Source organism: Condylura cristata, unplaced genomic scaffold, assembly GCF_000260355.1.
Source record: "Condylura cristata isolate star-nosed mole 26May11 unplaced genomic scaffold, ConCri1.0 scaffold00018, whole genome shotgun sequence".
In the NCBI taxonomy this organism is placed as follows: Eukaryota; Metazoa; Chordata; class Mammalia; order Eulipotyphla; family Talpidae; genus Condylura; species Condylura cristata.
In genome coordinates, this window is record NW_004567119.1 from 37,375,369 (window position 1) to 37,394,211 (window position 18,843).

General features: G+C 32.6%; 1 protein-coding gene across 1 annotated transcript in view; it reads left to right on the plus strand.

Moving 5' to 3' along the window:
* KCNT2 (potassium channel, sodium activated subfamily T, member 2) overlaps positions 1-18,843 on the plus strand; it is a 264,093-nt gene that overhangs the window by 197,243 nt on the left and 48,007 nt on the right. The window contains exons 15-18 of the mRNA XM_012726778.1: positions 11,208-11,357; positions 12,562-12,791; positions 13,471-13,684; positions 15,889-15,994. Coding sequence (XP_012582232.1) covers positions 11,208-11,357; positions 12,562-12,791; positions 13,471-13,684; positions 15,889-15,994 — 700 coding nt within the window. The remainder of the gene's footprint in view (positions 1-11,207; positions 11,358-12,561; positions 12,792-13,470; positions 13,685-15,888; positions 15,995-18,843) is intronic.

Consider the following 18,843-nt stretch of genomic DNA (forward strand, 5'->3'; position numbering starts at 1 on the left):
AAAGCTTTTAAAGGAACATGGCTAACTCATAGAACAAGAAATTAGTCTCTAACATCATCAATGTACGTAAATTATTTCTCCGGCTAAAAATACTAACCTCATCAGGAACATTGACACTCCCAAATCCTAGAGCCGACTCTCTGCAGCCTGTGCTACCCATTTCCTTGTTTAGCTCACATATCTATACCATGGCTAAACCCAGAGATTTCTAAAAGTTTTGATAGGAAAAGACTGAAAAAGACTGAAATAGATTAAAAGCAACATATGTGACAAAGACCACTGTTTTTCTCCAAAGTAGAATCAAAGGCAATTATGAACCCAGAAATTTTTTTAATTTAAAACAAAGCAAATTAAGATAAGTAAAGATCATTTTAAGAAAATATTTTCATCTTGAATAGCTCAGGGAAATACAGATATAGCACTCCACTTAACAATTGAATTATGCTGCAATAGTCATAGTAATGTAATCACCACACATGGGTTCTCTACTTTTTTTTTTATTGTTATTGAGGTGTAATTGACATAGAGCACTGTGTAAGTTTTCTGCCATTAATCTAAAGGTGTTGATTTGTTTATTGGCAGTGAAAAAAATACAAATAGTTGCAATCTAACAGTGTAAAAATATCACAAAAAATTGCATTTTGTAGTATAGCAGGAAGAGAATGTGGAAAGAGGGTAGGTAACCCTCAGTTTAAGAAATGGAAAATCAAAAAAGCCAGTGGAGCAGAGTTTTAAGCATGCTATTTAAAATTACAAAGTAACTGGCAGATGAGATGCTTCAACCTCACAACTAATGGTCCAAATTCTCCTCTGAGGTAGGTATTACTTGGCCATTGGTCTCTTGTAAATATATTGTTCTTTTGAATTGTTATCTTTGAGTTTACCTTTCAGGAGGCATGCATAACCAACTCAGCACAAACCTAAACACTCTCATTGTCTTACATCTGGCCTGATGTACATGTTTACTTTACTAAACTTAGCTCAACAGGTAATGCCTACAATGAAATAGTAATATTTTAATAACTGAAATACTGACAGCAGCTCAGGATTTGGAAGCAAATTTTTGTGGTCAAGGTAAAAAACATAGATAATTAAAAATGTTAACAACGACATTGAATTGAGTTAGAATGTTATAGGTTGACCACTCACTCGATTATTCCATAAATAATAATCGCATGCATCCATATATGTAAAGTATCATGTTAGGAATTTGGAAAATGTAAACATGATACATTATGATCAAAAAGATCAATATACCATACAGTGTAGACCTCAGTATAAATGTTGTTTACCAACAGCTTTCCAGCATACTATAAATTTCCCTTTGTACTTCAGTTTGTTCATAAAGTTTCCTATAGCTTCGGTAAGATTCATTTGCATACATTGAAAAAAATCAAATGACAATATTGAGAAGCAATAAAGACTTTTCCTAATCACAAATAATTTTAAAAGGGAAAAAAACAGCCAATTGATAAAATGTTAATAACAATAAGAGCTTCTGAAACTTCTGTACTCCTAAGTACTAATATTTAGAACACAACTTTATTGAAAAGTTCACTGTGTTTTGCTCAGCTAACAAACAGGTAGAACAGGGCATGTGAATGTACAAGGGCATTAAGCTCTTGAACAGAAACTAATGCATAGTACTCAGTAAGAGACAGGCTGTGTTCTAAGTGGGGCGGGTGGGGTGTGTGAAGTAGAACAGCCTTAAAAGCTGTCAGTGGGCTATGACTTTTTTTTTAAATAATGGAATTAATGTACTGAGGATGCAGTTTTATTACAACTGATGGAATTATATTTTCACTTGATTATCTGAAAAATTAAGTCATTACAGAAATTCAGGATTTTCTTTGGTGATAAGCCCATAGATTCTTTGATTAAGTAAGAACTAAAACACAGGGATTTTTTGCCCTTAACTGATTTTAAGAGCAGTGAATTTCAGCCACCCTTATGAACAGTCAGCCTTTCAAACTTAACTTGAATGCTCTATTTCATTCCTTTCAGAGATAGATCCCTTTCAAAATACTATGTATTGTGTATGTTAACCATTGATAATGCTTGAAAGCTGCCTAACATTTCTTCTCTCCAGTTCAGTAAGTGATCTTTATCCTAATGGCATGCAGCTCCCTACTTCCACCTAGTGGTTGAAAATTGATTATCATCACCTATAAAGTTTTAATCAATTTGTGTCAATTTTGGTGAATCTTAAATTGAGTAATGTGTATTTAACTACTACATTTGAAGAGAACAAAATGTACTAGCAAAACTAAATTAAATAATTTCAACATAGATACTTTTAAAATATGAATATAATGTGAGAGTTGGATTTCTGTTAAGGGCTATGATTCAGTAACCCTGTTAGTCTTCTTTAGTTTTCCTTTAGTTTGATGACACTATTGTAGGCTTAAAGAACACATAAAAGGAAAAAAATACAACTTTAATTTCTAAAATTTATTTGTATGAGTTTTATAAAGCACACTTCATTAAGAATAGGAAGTTGTTAGTAAGTTAAAGTTTTATGCTATTTTCTTTAAAATTCAAACAATATTACAGGTTCAGAGTAGCTCAGGGCAGTCCTAAAAATAGGACCAAGTTGTGTAGTATAATAAGACTTGAACTGAACTTACTGTGTCTGAAACAGGAAATTCCAGCTAAATACCTTTTTCTATCCCTTTGGCAAAATGTGATCGGTTAAAGACAATACTATACTAGATTATTTTACTGCGTTCAGAGTTTGGATTAAAATTTATTTCCTGAGAGAGTAGAACAATGTATTTATAGTAGTGCTTATAACTTGGTTGATTGTATTGAAGCACAAGACATTGGCATGTGAATTAATTTGCCTTCTGGTAATAAGTAACCCCTTTGGCCTGAGCTGTAATCATAAATTAATGAGGAATGTGCTACTTGTGTTTTAAAGAAAAATAAAATCAGCTGTCACAATTGATCTATCAAACATCTGAAAGTAGAATAATGATATATTCACTTAAGTAATTTTTTTAAATATTTATTTGGGTATACAGAACTGGGGTGCAGGGGGGGTGAGAGGATTCACCAGACAGAGTGGGGAGCAAAACAAGGGCAGATCAACAAATTACACTGCTTAGGGGAGCAGCAGGCGGGTCAGGAGAGATCTGCCGCACCATGTGGATCACCTCCAAGCAGAGCGGGGATCCAATTCATGCTGAAGTGGCTTTAGCTTCTTAGTGCCCTGTTTTAACCCGCTGCGCCACCAGGGAGGGCCCCTTCACTTAAGTAATTTTTAACTTCACATCAATAAATGGACTGTTTGTTTTCATAATGCTTAATATATTGAGAGGGACTTTTGCCCTGTTGTCCCAGGTTTAGAGACTCTAACTCAAAACTGGGGACAGAGAAGGGACAAGTATGCCATTTTCTAAACTCCCCACCCTTTTATGTGAAAAGAAGAACAAAGAACAAAGAAAACAAATAGAGGAACTCAGTGCTTGAGAACCCACCCAGTCAAGTGAGGTGTGGGATGCAAAAAAAATTACCTTTTGGAGAATGGCAGTGTTTACTGGAAATGGGATCTGTATCTCACTGACCAGTTCGATTTATGCTTTTGTGGGTTTCTGTGATTATCTGAGCATGAGGAAAAAAGAATTAGAGTGAGAAGACGGAGCAGAAGGAGCTGTAGGGTAGACCTTGTGCACATGTATGAGTTAACTGTAGCAAAATTGATAGCTTAAAATGATTTGGTATCTCTTCTAAGGATGTTGGCCACAAGTTCAGGAGATCCTAGAACCTAAAGTTATTTTGCATACCCATGATAATATACAGAGGCCCACTCCGCATTTCCACATTTCTTTACGAGCTAACTAGCCTTTGAACACCTGCATAGAGGACATCAATGACCAATTCTTAGACTTAGTCTAAGGAGCAGCACCATCCCAGGAAGGATAAGCCTGAGCCGATAAGACTAGGATGTCAGATTGTATGGGACTGGTTTTTGTTTGTTTGTTTATTTGTTTGTTTGTTTGTTTTTTTAAAGATTTATTTATTTGTGCATACAGAACTGAGGTACAGGCCAGAGGCTCAAGGGTGGTGAGAGGCTTCACCAGAGACAGAGTGGGGAGCAGAACAGGCAGATCAACAAAGTACATTGCTGAGGGGAGCAGCTGGTGGGTCAGGAGAGGTCTGCCGCGCCATGTGGTCACCTCTGGGGCAGGCGGGGATCGAAATCATGAGGAAGTGGCCTTAGCTTCTCAGTGCAGTGCTTTAACCCGCTGCGCCACCAGGGAGGGCCATGTATGGGACTGGTTTTTAATAACTGAGCATGCTTTGGAAAAAGAGTGGGACCTGCCTGAGACATTATTAAAGCACAGGAATGGGAGGTTTGACAAAGCACTGATGAAGATTACAAGTTCTTGAACACCTTAACATGGCGTGCAATTTATTCACTAGATACTTTTTGACCTTTCTCCTAAATCTTTCATTGTTGACTTTTCTTTCACTTCTTTTTTCAGGTATTTGTCTTACTATGGTATTTGTTTAGGACTCAAAATGCAGAGAATAGCACATACAGTCTTATAGGTTGCCCAATCAAAGTATTTGCAGAGCTCTAGGGCCTATGGTATTGGGCACATGAATTCTATCTAAAAAGGATTCATTACTAATTTTCAGGCAATAGGATAAACAATCTTTAAAGGGTATGAAATAGACTACAAACTATACTGCTTTCCAGGCTGAAGTGTACTTTGAGGTTAAAAGCAAATAAATGCACAAGCTAAATTTTTTCACCTAAGTGTTCATTTGGTTAACTTAAACATACCTTTAATCTTCACTAAGTTGTTCTTTGTAATTTTCACTAAGTTTTCCATTCTGTGATTTTTGTTTTTATTTTGGTGCGGGTTAAATTTATTTCAGGTTCATAATGCCTATAGAAGTCAGTGACTTCCCCCACCCCACCTAATTCTTTCATCATAGGGGAAATAATTTGTTAGGCCAAAAATTAATTCTGGAAGAAGATATGGAATTATAGAATTAGAAAAGCAGAATATTTAGTCATCCAGCATGAAGAACATTTTAGATTATTCTTTGTTTATTTAAACATTTATTAAGCACCTACTTTGTGTCAGATCTCAGAAATACAGTGGAAAACAAGACATAATCTCTTGGCTCATGGAAGTTATTTCATAGGGAAGCAGGACATTAATAAATTAAAATGATTCAGTGTTACAGTATTATGTGAAAGAAATACACTATTAAAAAGCTGGGAAGTAATGACTAAGTTGCAGGCCAAACTTGAATAGGGCATAGGAGATCAAGGAATGGCTTAATAAAAAGTCTTAGATGTGAAGAGAATCTCATTCAGGAGAAATTACAGAATACTCCTACACATCAGGATAAACAGATAAAATGATAGACAGGATTTGAAACTGAGGCAAAGCTTAGGCTATCCTGACAAAAGGGCACCTTTTAAAGTAGGGTTATGATTGTTTTAAGAGTAAGAATTAGTGGTGGAGAAAGGGATACATGACAAGTTCAAGATAACTTAGGTGACAGAATTAAAGAAACTCATATTAGAAACTGGGAATTATGTATATATGTTACTTTTCCTCTAATTCAAACATATTGGGTAGTCTATCTGGATACATAAAGATAAGACAAAGAAAATAAGGTAGAATGGTAAATTGAGGACAAAATGCTGTTTTCATAGATCTTCAGATTTGCAAGCATAAAATTACCTCTATTATTATATTTTGTTAAGTTGTAATTGACATAACACATTGCATTCATTTCAGATATACAGCTTAGTGATTAGGTATTTGAATGTACTGAGAAGAGATTAACACAAGTCTATTACTTTCATCATCACCTATATTTTTTAATCTTTTCTTGTGGTGAGAGATTAAGATTTATTTTTTTATCAACTATCAAATGTATAGCATGTTATTAACAGTAATAACCATGGCATACATTATGTACTCTAAACTCACTTATTTTATAGCTGGAAGTTACACCTTGTTACCTTTTCACATACCCTGTAGCCAGGTACTTCTCACAACTACCAGTGCACTGTCTGTATCGGTGAGTTTGGTTTTGTTTGGGTTCCACATAACAGTGAGATCATAAAGTACTTTGTACTTCTCAGTCTGACTGTCTATGGACATATAGGTTGTTTCTCGAAATATTTTAAGATGTCTTGAAATAAATAATGCTGCAATAAACACAGGAAAGTTAAGATTCCTTTTTTAATTTCCTTTGGATAAATACTCAGAGGTGGAATTGCTGAATCATATCGTAGGTCTCTTTTAACTTTTTGCAGAACCTCTGTACTATTTTCCATAGTGGCATCAACCAAATTGTATTTTCACCAATAGTGAAGAGCTCGCTTTTATCCACAGTTTCACCTGTACTTGTTATTTCTTGTATTTTTGATAATAGCTATTCTAACAGCTATGAGATGATATCTCAGGAAGGTTTTATTGGTATTTTCCTGATGATTACTGCTATTGGCCATTTGTATGTCTTCTGTGGAGAAATGTCTATTCATTTCCTCTACCCATTTTTAAATTTTTGTCTATCTTTTGTTACTGAGATGTACGCATTCTTTACATATTATGGATAGTAACCCTTTCTCAGATATATGATTTCCAAGTATTTTCTCCCATTCAGTAAGCTGCCTTTTTTCCTCTTGGTGATTGTATCCTGTGTTGTGCAGTAGCTTCTAGTTTGATATAGTCCAACCTGTTTTCTTTTTGCTTTTTTTGCCCTTGATCTTAGTGTAGATCCAAAATAACTCACCAAGACTAATAATATTGAGATGCCTACCACCTACGTTTTTTTGGTAGCCTCATACTTCAGATCCTATGTTTAAGTCTTTAATTCATTTTGAGTTGACTTTTGTGAATGGTTAATGTAGAAATGTAGTTTCATCCCTTTATATAGAATTACTCAGTTTTCACAGTACAATTTATTAAAGAGACTATCTTTTCCCCATTGTATATTCTCTTGAATCCCTTGTTTATGATCTTATATGTAATAACTTATTTCTGAAATATTTTGTTTGCTTGACCTGTTTTAATGCCAATACAATATATACATACATACATACATATGTATATATATATATATAATACTAGAACAGCTTATTAGTTTTTTTAAAGCCTCTCTTAAATTCCTAGGAGCCTGCATAAAGAAACTTCACACTGAATATAGGAGTTACTCAGGCAGCATTTGTAGCCAGACTGTGTGGTTGAATTTTCAATCTTTCTAGACTGCTAAGAAATTTGAAATCATTAATCTTCAGTTTATCTGGACAATGGGTGTAATAAAAGCGTGCATACCATATTTTACCAAGAGGGTCAAATCCTGTCATTAAAGAAATATTTTGAGCCATTTACTGTCATTAAAGAAATATTTTTGAATATTTACTATGTCCTAGAAAATGTTCTATCACTAATTGTAAAGATCCCACAGAAAACAAATAGACACTGGGGCTCACAAGATTTAATGCTTATATTCTGCAATAATTGGCAATGGTGAGGAGGCTGAAATAGATGCAATGAAAGTCTGCAATGCAAATGAAAGTTCAGTATATCAATTTTAGAAAGATGTCACTTTCACCCAGAGTTTCTTAAGGCTACCTAGTAATCTGCTCCCAGCATTCTTTTTGAAGTAGAAAATCTTATGTTAAAGTTCACATGGGAAAATTGAGTAACAGAAATAGCATGAAAATTTTTGAAGAACAATATTAAAGGAAATTGCCCTTAATTAAAAAATATTATAGTTACAGTAATTGAACCAGTGTGGTTTGGTTGATTCAAATAATTCAAATTAATAATGCAAACATATAATTAGGGATTTATTGTTTGATGAAGCTATTTTAGAGATCTGACAAAAAGATGGATTATTGAATAAGTTGAATAACTAGGTAGTTAAATGGGGGATATCAAACTTTATACATTTATCCTGGGAAGAAGGAGCAAAGATTACTTTTTGCCTTAATGAAATGTTAGTGCCAAATTATGGTAAGCACAGGTTCTCCAACAGTGAATGGGCTTAAAATACTACCCTAAAAAAGCAGTGACAAACAAAAGCCCAAACCCTCATTGTCGGTCCTGTTTTTTTTCCCCTCTTTTGCAAAGCACTTGATCTTTATGAAAAATAATTTTATATATTCAGAAGTTGCAAGAATGCAAACATAACAATCCATGTACCCAGAATTCCAGATTTTAAAAATAGACATTCTAGATATTTATAAAGCCCACATGTACTATCTCAGATTTCTCTTCTTCCTAAGGACATAGCTTAATATAATGGCAAATCTAGAACCACTTTAACATTTTATATCTGCATATTCTCCATGCTATTTCATAAGCACTAGTACTTGTATTTTTATTTGTGTTTTTCTGTATTATTTACAGTTCCATATTTCTGGTTGACATTAATAGTTAAGATTTATATATGTTTATATTGTTTCCTTTAACTCGCAAATCCCTACACCTCAATCTTCAAAACACATCAAGAACCTAACCTAGTTGAAACCATCACCATTTAGCTCAGGTTAGAGTATCATCCTTACTGGCCATCGCTCCTTCTTCAATCTAAGTACAATGACCTGGGAAATTTTTGTAAAATACATTGGTATCTTTTGCTGTCATCTTTGAAGTCCTCCAGTGCTGCCAAATCTTCTGCAGCAAAGGTCAAAGGCTTGGTAAATTTTACAAATACCTACCTGACTCCCTCTCTGGCCTCATTTTTCCCTCCTTTCTTAACTCCAACTGAACTAGTCTACTTTCTTTTCCTTAGTCATATTGGACATTCCCTGCCTCCGGAAGTACTTGCTATGGCCTGGGATGATTTTCTCCGTTTACCCATGTGATTTCCCATTCATTCTCTTCAAGATGTTCATCTAATTGAAAATCGTATCTTCTCAGCCAGGACTTCTCAGTAACCCCTAAACATTATTTCCCTGTTTGCATATTTTTCTCTTCATTACTTGTTACTTCTAATATATGACATAATGTGGTCATTTTTGTTTATTTCTATTTTAAGCCTCCACTAGAGGCTTCAAGGAAGAATACATTTTGTCCTTTTTGTTAATGCCCATAACCTTTGAATCTAGAACCTTTCCTGGCATATTGAATATACTCATTAATTATTTCATGTCAGAATGGGGACTACATCTCTCCATTGTACTAACGAGAGTTACTCATTTCAAACCTCTATCAAGGAACATGAACTTAGAAAATTTTGTGTATTTACAGTTAGCTGAACTTAGAGATAGTTACTTATTTTGGGTTTTTGAAGAAACCATAAAGAAAATATGTCCCCTGAGGTAAACATTTCCAATATAATACAAAATAGTATGAGAACAAGAATGATTAAAGTAAATTAATTAGAACTGTCCTTGTCTAATTGTCTGAGCCCCTCATTTTTTGTTTCCATACAACAGTGTATTCCCATTCATGCCTTGGAATTAGATTAACTGTTCTGTTGAGTAACTTTTAGTACTCTTGTGTGACAATTACTTGACCTCAGACTGCTTTTTGGATGGCAAACAAATCCTGATGGATTACTGGCACCTTGTTTTATATTCCCTCCCTGTAAATGGATTCTAGCTTTGCCAATTACCATCTTGCCAAGTAGCAATGAGGTACATAACAAAGATAATTTCATTTTTGTTTGCCAAAGGGAACATTTTCTCCACTGAGAATGATCATTCTTAGGAAGTGATAGTTAGGTGTAGCCATATGCAGTCAAGAGTGTAAAGTATTTCTTTTTATTTTCCTATTTATAAAGATACATTAACCTTATGAAAGGAAGGATAAAGTATTAAGCAATCACTGTTTAATGGGTTGACTAGGCAATTTGAAATTGGCTCCAAATTTTAACTATGAGGAGATATAACAGAAAAGTAATAAAAGAAGCTAAATTTACTGATTACACAGTCATGCCAACATTCGCTTAGTAATTTATTTCCATCACTTCACTTTATTCAACCTAATGATGCTAATACTGTTTTTCACAGAAACAGGAAAGAATCTTTGAGAAGTTAAATAATTCAGCCTTGTGCAAACTTGGAGTTAGGTCAGACAACCAGACTACAACCTCAGACTCTTTCCTCTCAGCATATTTAAGGATTGGAGTACAAATGTAGTAGACTTGGAAAAGTACATGTTTTCTAAAATAATGTACTGATACCCAAAAATGTTGATAAATTAGTCCTTTAGACAAAACTGAGAGTTAAAACAGACTTCTAAACCACAGATATATTTGTTGTTTGTTTTCCTCTATTAGGTATCTGTAGAAGTTGATAAAGTATTTGCTTTTTATGTAGTTAATTATCACTTCTAAAATGCACATTTCTTGTACCTACAGAGTTCCTAAGCCTTATTCAACAAAAGTAAAGAGAAATCTTTTTACTAGGGGAAGGAGCTATTGTATATTTATAAAAAGTTTCTCATGATTGAAATTTTAATCTATATACAAGGCTACTGAGCAGAATAGCATAAAAGAAGTTGCATTTAATGTAATGAATTGATCTTCTTTTGAAAAAGTACTCCTGGGATTCTCTCTCGGGAGCCTTTATTTTTATCACTGAGTCATTTTTCTTAACTGCTACACATTTTGAAAAAGTCATACCTGTAACATGGTAGAAATAGGAAAACATTTTGATAAGCTGATATCTGTACATTTATAACAATAATCACAAAAAAATAAAAACCTACAGAAGTCAAGCAAGTATCATGAATGAGATGAAGTGGATCATATTATTAACATGATAAAACAAGTGTGTATATATGTATACATACATGTATATATACATATATGAATACCATATATTTATGGCGTGTATGTGCAAACACATACACATATATAAATAACATATATATGGTATGTATGACAGGAAATACATAAAAAGAGATTGGAAATAAAATTCTTACATCCTTGGTTCATGGTCAATTAAATGCTTTCATTAGCTGAACAGTGAAAATTTTCCATTAAAGACTCTCTCCCTTCTCAAGCTAGGTAGTATATTTTTTTAAAGATTTGTATAGTATCTCTGTAAATATTTGTAAATAAAGCCATCATTTAGGGCACCACACAGAAATGTCTTTGAACTGTGGTGTCCAGTTCTTATAGTGTGGAAACTCCAGGCTATGTTTGACAAGTGCTTTTGTAACTACTTCCACTGAGTTTTCTCTTTGTGTGTGTATGTGTGTGTGCTTTCGTTGCAGAGAAGGTCAGCAGTCACCAGAACAGTGGCAGAAGATGTATGGTAGATGCTCTGGGAACGAAGTATACCACATTGTTTTGGAAGAGAGTACATTTTTTGCTGAATATGAAGGAAAGAGTTTTACATATGCCTCTTTCCATGCACATAAAAAGTATGTTTCTGCTTCCCAAGAATGGAAAATATAAAGCAGTTATATGATTTAAACAGTTTTCTAAACTACAACCCATATTGGTACTCATGAGTTGCAAGTATTCTCAAGTTTTGTGACATGTTTATGGACATTATAACTCAGTCCTTAATGTGTGGTCTCCCTGAATTATATTGTCAGGTACAAAATGTAATTCATTAGGAACATTTACTTTAGTAACTTTCAAATTATCTTAAAACATTTTAACCCAGAATTCACAACTGTATAGTAGTGAATGTTCAGTACACATTTAAATTTTAAAGTGTTGATTAAAACTTTAACAAAGAGTAACACTGATAAAACTGGACATTTTTTAAAACTTTGTTTGACCAGAGACACAAGTTAAAAAATAAATGGAACATTATTTTCCCTTCCTTTGGAGACGAATTGTTTACGTTAGAAGTAAAAGTAAATGTTTGTCAACAAAATAACATCAGTATGGTAAACATAGTAACATAACACTTTACAGATTTGTATATACTTAGTATATCCCAGTAGTGTAACATAAAAGGTTTTCCACGTTCTCAATGTGATTCTATTTACACATACGAATTTTCTCTTTAAAAATTTTTAAGTTAAATTATTTGTAACACTTATAAAACATATCAAAACAAAACATTTTTACCCTAAATTAAAATAAAACTTGTACGTGAAATTCAGAGTAAAAAAATTTAGTAGATAGAGAATAACAAAAATGTAGAGATCCTGATTCTCTTCTCGGGAACTGTCTTCCTCTACAACATGAGGCAAGTGGCCTTTAAACATTTTTGACTGAAGTGAGGAAATACTGTTTATATTTTTGACCAAAGTATAGTTCATGGTAAGACTCAGTATACACAGGCAAAATTTACAGAAAATTACTAGCTTTACTAAATAATATGCATTCATATAATTTCTATTCTTTTATATTCTATTCTGCATTAAAAATATGTCTCAGTATAAATTGGTTTTACAACTTGCCAAAGATATAGTTTCTTTTTCTGTAAAAGCAAGTCTCCCGAATTTTTAGGATACTTTTTCAAGCTTTAAAGAACTGTGATATGGGATTTTAACTTTCTCTGCCTTATATAGTTTATTAATTGTTTACATATACACACCTAAAAGAAACAACTGGGACCTTTGCTGAATTTTAATTCTTAAACTCCTTTATTTTCTTTTTTAAATTAAGGTTTGGTGTCTGCTTGATTGGTGTTAGAAGGGAAGACAATAAAAACATACTGATGAATCCAGGTCCTCGGTATATTATGAATGCTAGTGATATATGTTTTTATATTAATATTACCAAAGAAGAGAATTCAGCATTTAAAAATCAAGACCAGCAGAAACAAAGCAATTCATCAAGCTCATTTTATCATGGGCCATCTAGATTGCCTGTACATAGTATAATTGCCAGCATGGGTAAGTATAAGGAAAGGAATATACAATGAGCTTCTTTCTAAAAGGTAGTGATTTGTATTTGAATTTTTATTAAAATTCTAAATATCTAAAATCAAAATTAAAACGTATTTGTATATATTACAAACTTTGTATATGTAAACATAAAGAAAACATTCTAAGTTTCTAAGTTGGTAAGAAATTTCACTAATTAAGAACTACCAGCAATCACTTTAAATTTCTGATTAGACCATAAGTGTCTGATGTTTTTATATTTCTTATTAATCTTGGCTAAATACCAGATACCATAATCTGTCACAATTCAGTTGCTATTCTAACTTTCACCATTCTTCTCCTCCCCTTCATGATAACTAAGCTCTGTTAAATCTGATTATTAAGTGTCTCCTGAAGTCATTCATCTCTCTGGATGTCTACTCTCAGTATTATAATATTCTCCACTTTGTTCATCACTCCCTCAACTAAAGGGTCTTTAGAATTCTTACCATCTCTTTGCTTCTAGTCTTGTTGCCTTACTTTTCTCACCCACATGAAAAAGAAAGAAACTTTGGGAATAAAGGGTAAACAATAATATATTTCTGCTTGTACTGATTCTATTTTTTTTTTTTCATTTTGGTCAGTAAGTGATTGATGCGCTATATAAACAGCAAATGTCTTGATGGATATTCATGTTTCATTGTTTTAGGTACTGTGGCTATAGACTTGCAAGACACAAGTTGTAGATCAGCAAGTGGCCCTACCCTGTCTCTTCCTGCAGAGGGGAACAAAGAAATCAGAAGACCTAGCATTGCGCCTGTTTTAGAGGTTGCAGATGTGTCATCAATTCAAACATGTGATCTTCTAAGCGATCAATCAGAAGATGAAGCTACACCAGATGAAGACATTTCCTCTAACTTAGAGTATGTTTAGATACTCTCAGTAAGAAGTTGTGCATGCCATAGAGAAAAAAATGTCCTAACCTTCTGGGAGTCCTACAATCATACATACTTCTTCCAAACACCCTTACTAGTAGCCAGTATCTAACTATAAAGTATTATAAGCAAACAATCCCTGATATCAATATATATCCATACCTTCTTTTTTGTCTTTAAATTATCCGTTTTCCTTAAAAATGTGTCCCTAATTCCACAATATAAACTACATTATCAAGTTTTTGTTAGCTTGTATTCTACCTTCTACCTTCATCATCTTCTGCCTCCATTGAAGTTCAGCTACTCAATAACATAAACAACTTTCTCCATTGTCTATTCTCCTTATCTCAACATTAAGTAGTCTTTTTCATACAGGGTATCAATAATATTTTATTATTACATTCTAAATCACCATTTTAAGAAATATATTTCTAAGTATATTTGTTCCTGGTAAATATTTCATAAATATATTTGAGTACAGTTGAATTAGTGAAGTGAATTAAGTGAAGCACTTGCTTTTTTCCCTAAGCTTCCATCATAAGCAGTATCAATATATATGTCATTTGTTACAAGCCTTCAGTAGAGTTTGTTGATGCAGCTGTATATTATGCAATCACTTCTTGTGGGAAGCACAGTGATGAATACACTTGACTATTGAGTCTGAAAGAATTTATTGCCAATGACAGTGCCAACCTGTACTGGTGTGTACAATTTACCTTTATTAAACAATGAGACCACAATTTCTCTATCTGTACAGTGAGTATAATTACTGCCTGATAGTGTTCCTCTGAAAGTTAATTAAAGTTGAAAATGTGTGCTAAGGATAATGCTTTGGTAAGCAATAAATGAATATTAATTACAGTTATGTACGTTAACTAGTGCTAGTGGCAGTGATGACACCATTCAAACACTTTTCCAAAACTCTTTCAGGCAATTGATGTTCAAGTAATGTCAATTTAAACATTAACTGAAATATAATTGAAATTTATAAAGAATTTCCTTTTAATCCCTCAGGCTTAAAAAAAATTGCTACAAGAGACTTTGATGCAGCCACAGAACACAGTCCCTTCTAAAGAATCAACTGTATTCAAATATATTTATGAAATATTTATGGGAACAAACATACTTAGAAATATATCTCTTAAAATGGTGATTTAGAACTGAAATTCTTGCCTTATTTATACTTCTAAACGGTTCAGATTGAATTTTTTATTTCTAAAAATGAAAAACTTTTTGAAGTGATAAAGTCTTCTGAATTTCTAAATATTCCTCATTTAAACTTCCCAGTTAATGATGTATGGAAAATAGTTCTGAATAAGTGTGAAATGTAAAGCTAACTTTTATTTTAAAAAGGAGAGCTTTCACACTGGGTAAAGAAATTTTACCTTAGTTAGATTTTCTTCTATTGTTATATATGTTGCTACTTTTTGATAATTTCACTTTGAAAATTTGCACAACCAAAATGTGTGACTATTTTTATAATCATCAACATAATTCAAGCAAAAGTTTGTTTTTGTGGAGGTTTAAATGAATAATTAATCATTTATTCCCTTTTTCTTATATATCCATGGCTAATGATTATTGATAGTGAATGATAATATCTTTTGTTTTAATATATTTTGTAAAAATTAGTTATTCAATATACTTATTGTTGGTATTATTTTAAATCCCTCTAAATTTTTAGACAAAGATTTCTCAGACCATTTTTGGAAAGCAGTTCTTTTTATTATTTCAAATCCCTCTAAAATTTTAGACTAAGATTTGTCAAACGATTTTTGGAAAGAAGCAGTTCATAAATATTCTTGACTTTATGGACTGTATGTTTTTGCTGCAACTACTCAACTCTAGTTTTGAAATACTAAAGCATCCATGGACAAGATACCAAATGAATGTGCATACCTGTGTTCTAAAGAAAACTCAATTTATGGATATAGAAATTTGATTTTAAACAATTTTAATGTGACTTGAAATAGTCTTTTGATTTTTTACAATCATTTAAAACTAAAATTCACTCTCAGTTCCCAGAGGGTCCAGATTTGGTTCTTGGACCCTTGTTTCCTACCCTGTTCTAAAGTATTTCTTTTCAATATATTATAGTCTCTAACTTTTTCAGAATACAAGAACATGACTATAATTTAATTGCCTAACTCTGCATGCTTTGTTCAAAACAGTTTACAATTTCTGTTTTACAGATATGCTAAAGGCTATCCACCCTATTCTCCATATATAGGAAGCTCACCCACTTTTTGTCATCTTCTTCATGAAAAAATGCCATTTTGCTGCTTAAGATTAGACAAGGTAAGCAATTGTTGCTGTTATTTTCTCCTAAAATGAAATTAAGGCACTTTGCAATTGCATATATTTAAATAGTTTTATAGTCCTTTGACTCACATGTTTAAAAAGCACTCTTCAAATGGAAAGATTAGACATAATTTGGTGCATTTTATTTCATTATCTATGATAAAGTTTATCCAGATGTTTCACACCACTAAAGTCTGAATGAATCAGTCAATTATATTTTGAAAGAAAACAGAGATGCCAGAATCTCCCACCAATGAACTCTCAACAACATAGTTTCCCAAAATCACATAGACCAAATGTGCACTGTTAATTTTATCAGGCATTTTTGCCTTAAATTGCAGTGTGGAATTGGTTGACATGATGAAATTAGCTGGTCTGTTGTTAGTCACAAAGATTCATTATTGACTGGACTGGAAGCCAAATAACATGATCCTTAATATCTGCTAAATGTTTACTGTAGAGCTTGGCTCAAGTCTAGATATTCTGTAGAAATAAAACAAAACAGAAATATTTCAAGAATGAAAAATTTTGAGCTCTTTCACAATATGGCCAGTGTGCTCTTAGATAATAAACTCTTCACTAAGAGTTTATTCTTCAGAAGAAGAAAGCTCATAAAAAAAACCTTCTCAAATCCCAACTGCATCCCTTAGAAATTAAAATGTGCCATTAATTCTAATAAGAAATGTCTTCCTTAAACTGTCTTTCTAAATGTCTACTCTAAATTAAATGTTAGCCATGATTAATTACCAGCTCTCCATTTACAAGCTGTGCAATTTGGGCAAATAAAGTCACCATTAAATTTCAGTTTCTAATCTGTAAAATGGTTGTGATTTTAATATGAACCCCACAGGGTCTTGTGAGTGTTATATAAACGAGCACATGCTAAAAGCTTCAGCATGGTGCCAGAAGCTTGATTTATGAACATTAATGCAGTACACTTGCTACGCTTTTATTAATATTCTAGTTATTGTTACTTTTTAATATGATAAACATACTGAATCTTGTTTGCTGCTGTTACTCTTGAACAAGAGTAATAACACATTAGCAAAGTTCTGCCTTAATCATCCTGAAGTTTAGAACTGCTCCTAAATATTTATCTGGGTCCATTTAAATGTACATTTCATTTCATATTGCCCTATTTTTTTTCAGTTCCTATTTACTGCTCTGCAGCAGTTTATACTGCTAGCCAGCTGTGTATTTTTCATAACATTAATAATCTTAATCTTCAGGGTCCCTCACCTATATTGGCTTACTAAAACTCTGTTTTTTAATTTATAATATTTTTATTATGTGAGTTTCTCTGAAATAATTCAAGCTTTTGACCCCAAGAAACCTGAAATCACTTCTGGTAGCAGTTTACTCTTTAATACACAATTAAATAGAGATAAAACAGTTGGGAACTGAATAAAGAGTGGAAATTATCAACCTCCAAGCAAGAGATCGGATCCATTGGAAAGACTAAACTGCTGAGCACTGATGGAGTCATAGAGATCTTTAAAAATCAAAGATTAGAAATTGTTCTCTTTATCATATTAAGAAAGCAACATTTCTGAGTATTACTAACTGACTTGTGACTTCTGACTTGGTGTGTACATGAGGGCCCACTTTGGCAACTGTGATGTGTGAGATGGGATTATGTTGTCCAGTCCATTCTGCATCAGTATCCGCAGAGATGGGTCCCTGACCAAAGTTTATCAACATTAAATTCCCTGTCCTCTCATTGTTTTTGTCTTATTAGTTGAGTTACTTCTAAGACTCCTATTTTTTCCCTTTATTTTAATCTCATAAATATGGAAGTTCCTGTTAATTCCAAAATCAACTGGTCACTCTTCTCCTTTGATGACCTATTTCTGACTGATTTTATTCCTTCATTTGATTTATTTTAGTAATTCTTCTATCATAATCCCAATAGAATGATTGCCTTTATTTATCATTTTCCCTTTTCACCACTGTTTTTAACCTTAAACATTTTTTCTAGATTCATTTTCCTATATCCTAGATTAAAGTGTTTAAAAATTCTGTTTATGAGATCGCAATTTAAGTTTCCCTAAAAATGTCCTGTGTTTTACTTATTGAAACACAGTTCTGCTATGTTTTAAATTTCAGGCATGAGTTTTCTTTCCTTCTTAGCATTTTAAGATTTCATATACTGCCTTCTGATTTACATGTTGCTGTTGAGATATCAGCCATCATTTTAATTTGTGTTCCTTTTAGATAACCCCTCTTTTTCCTTTCTGGCTGTTTTTAAGATCTCATTGTTTTAGTTGTTCTGCCCTTGCATTATGATGTGTATGACACTGGATTTCTTTTTATTTATTTGGATTAGGAGTCATTGGATTTCCAGAACCTGGGGATTCAGGCTTTTCATTAATTCTAGAAATCCTCAGTCAACATTTATTTGAATCTTTCTGATTCTCTCATCTATTTTTCAGGTATTCTGATTAAATTTATGTTAGACATTCACAATATTTTTCAACTATCTAGTTTTTCTATCATACTTTTCTTTTCTGACTTGTTCTACATTCTATATATTTACCTCAACTTCTACTATGCAGTTGATCCCTTCCATAGTATCAATATCAAATGTGAGATTTAACCAACTTTTGAGTTTCTATTCTTTAATTATATTACTTTTTAGTTCTAAAGGGTGTATATCTACCCTTAAACATTACTTGGATATTTTAAATACCCTCTCATTCCTCTTTAATACTTTATGTATTCCCTTTAATTTCTTTAAGCGTGATAACACATTTTATATTTTGAGTCTAGTAAGAGAAAAATTTATTAAAAATTTACAGTTTTTGTGAGCATATTCTATTGTTCATTATTTCTGCCAACTCAATCCC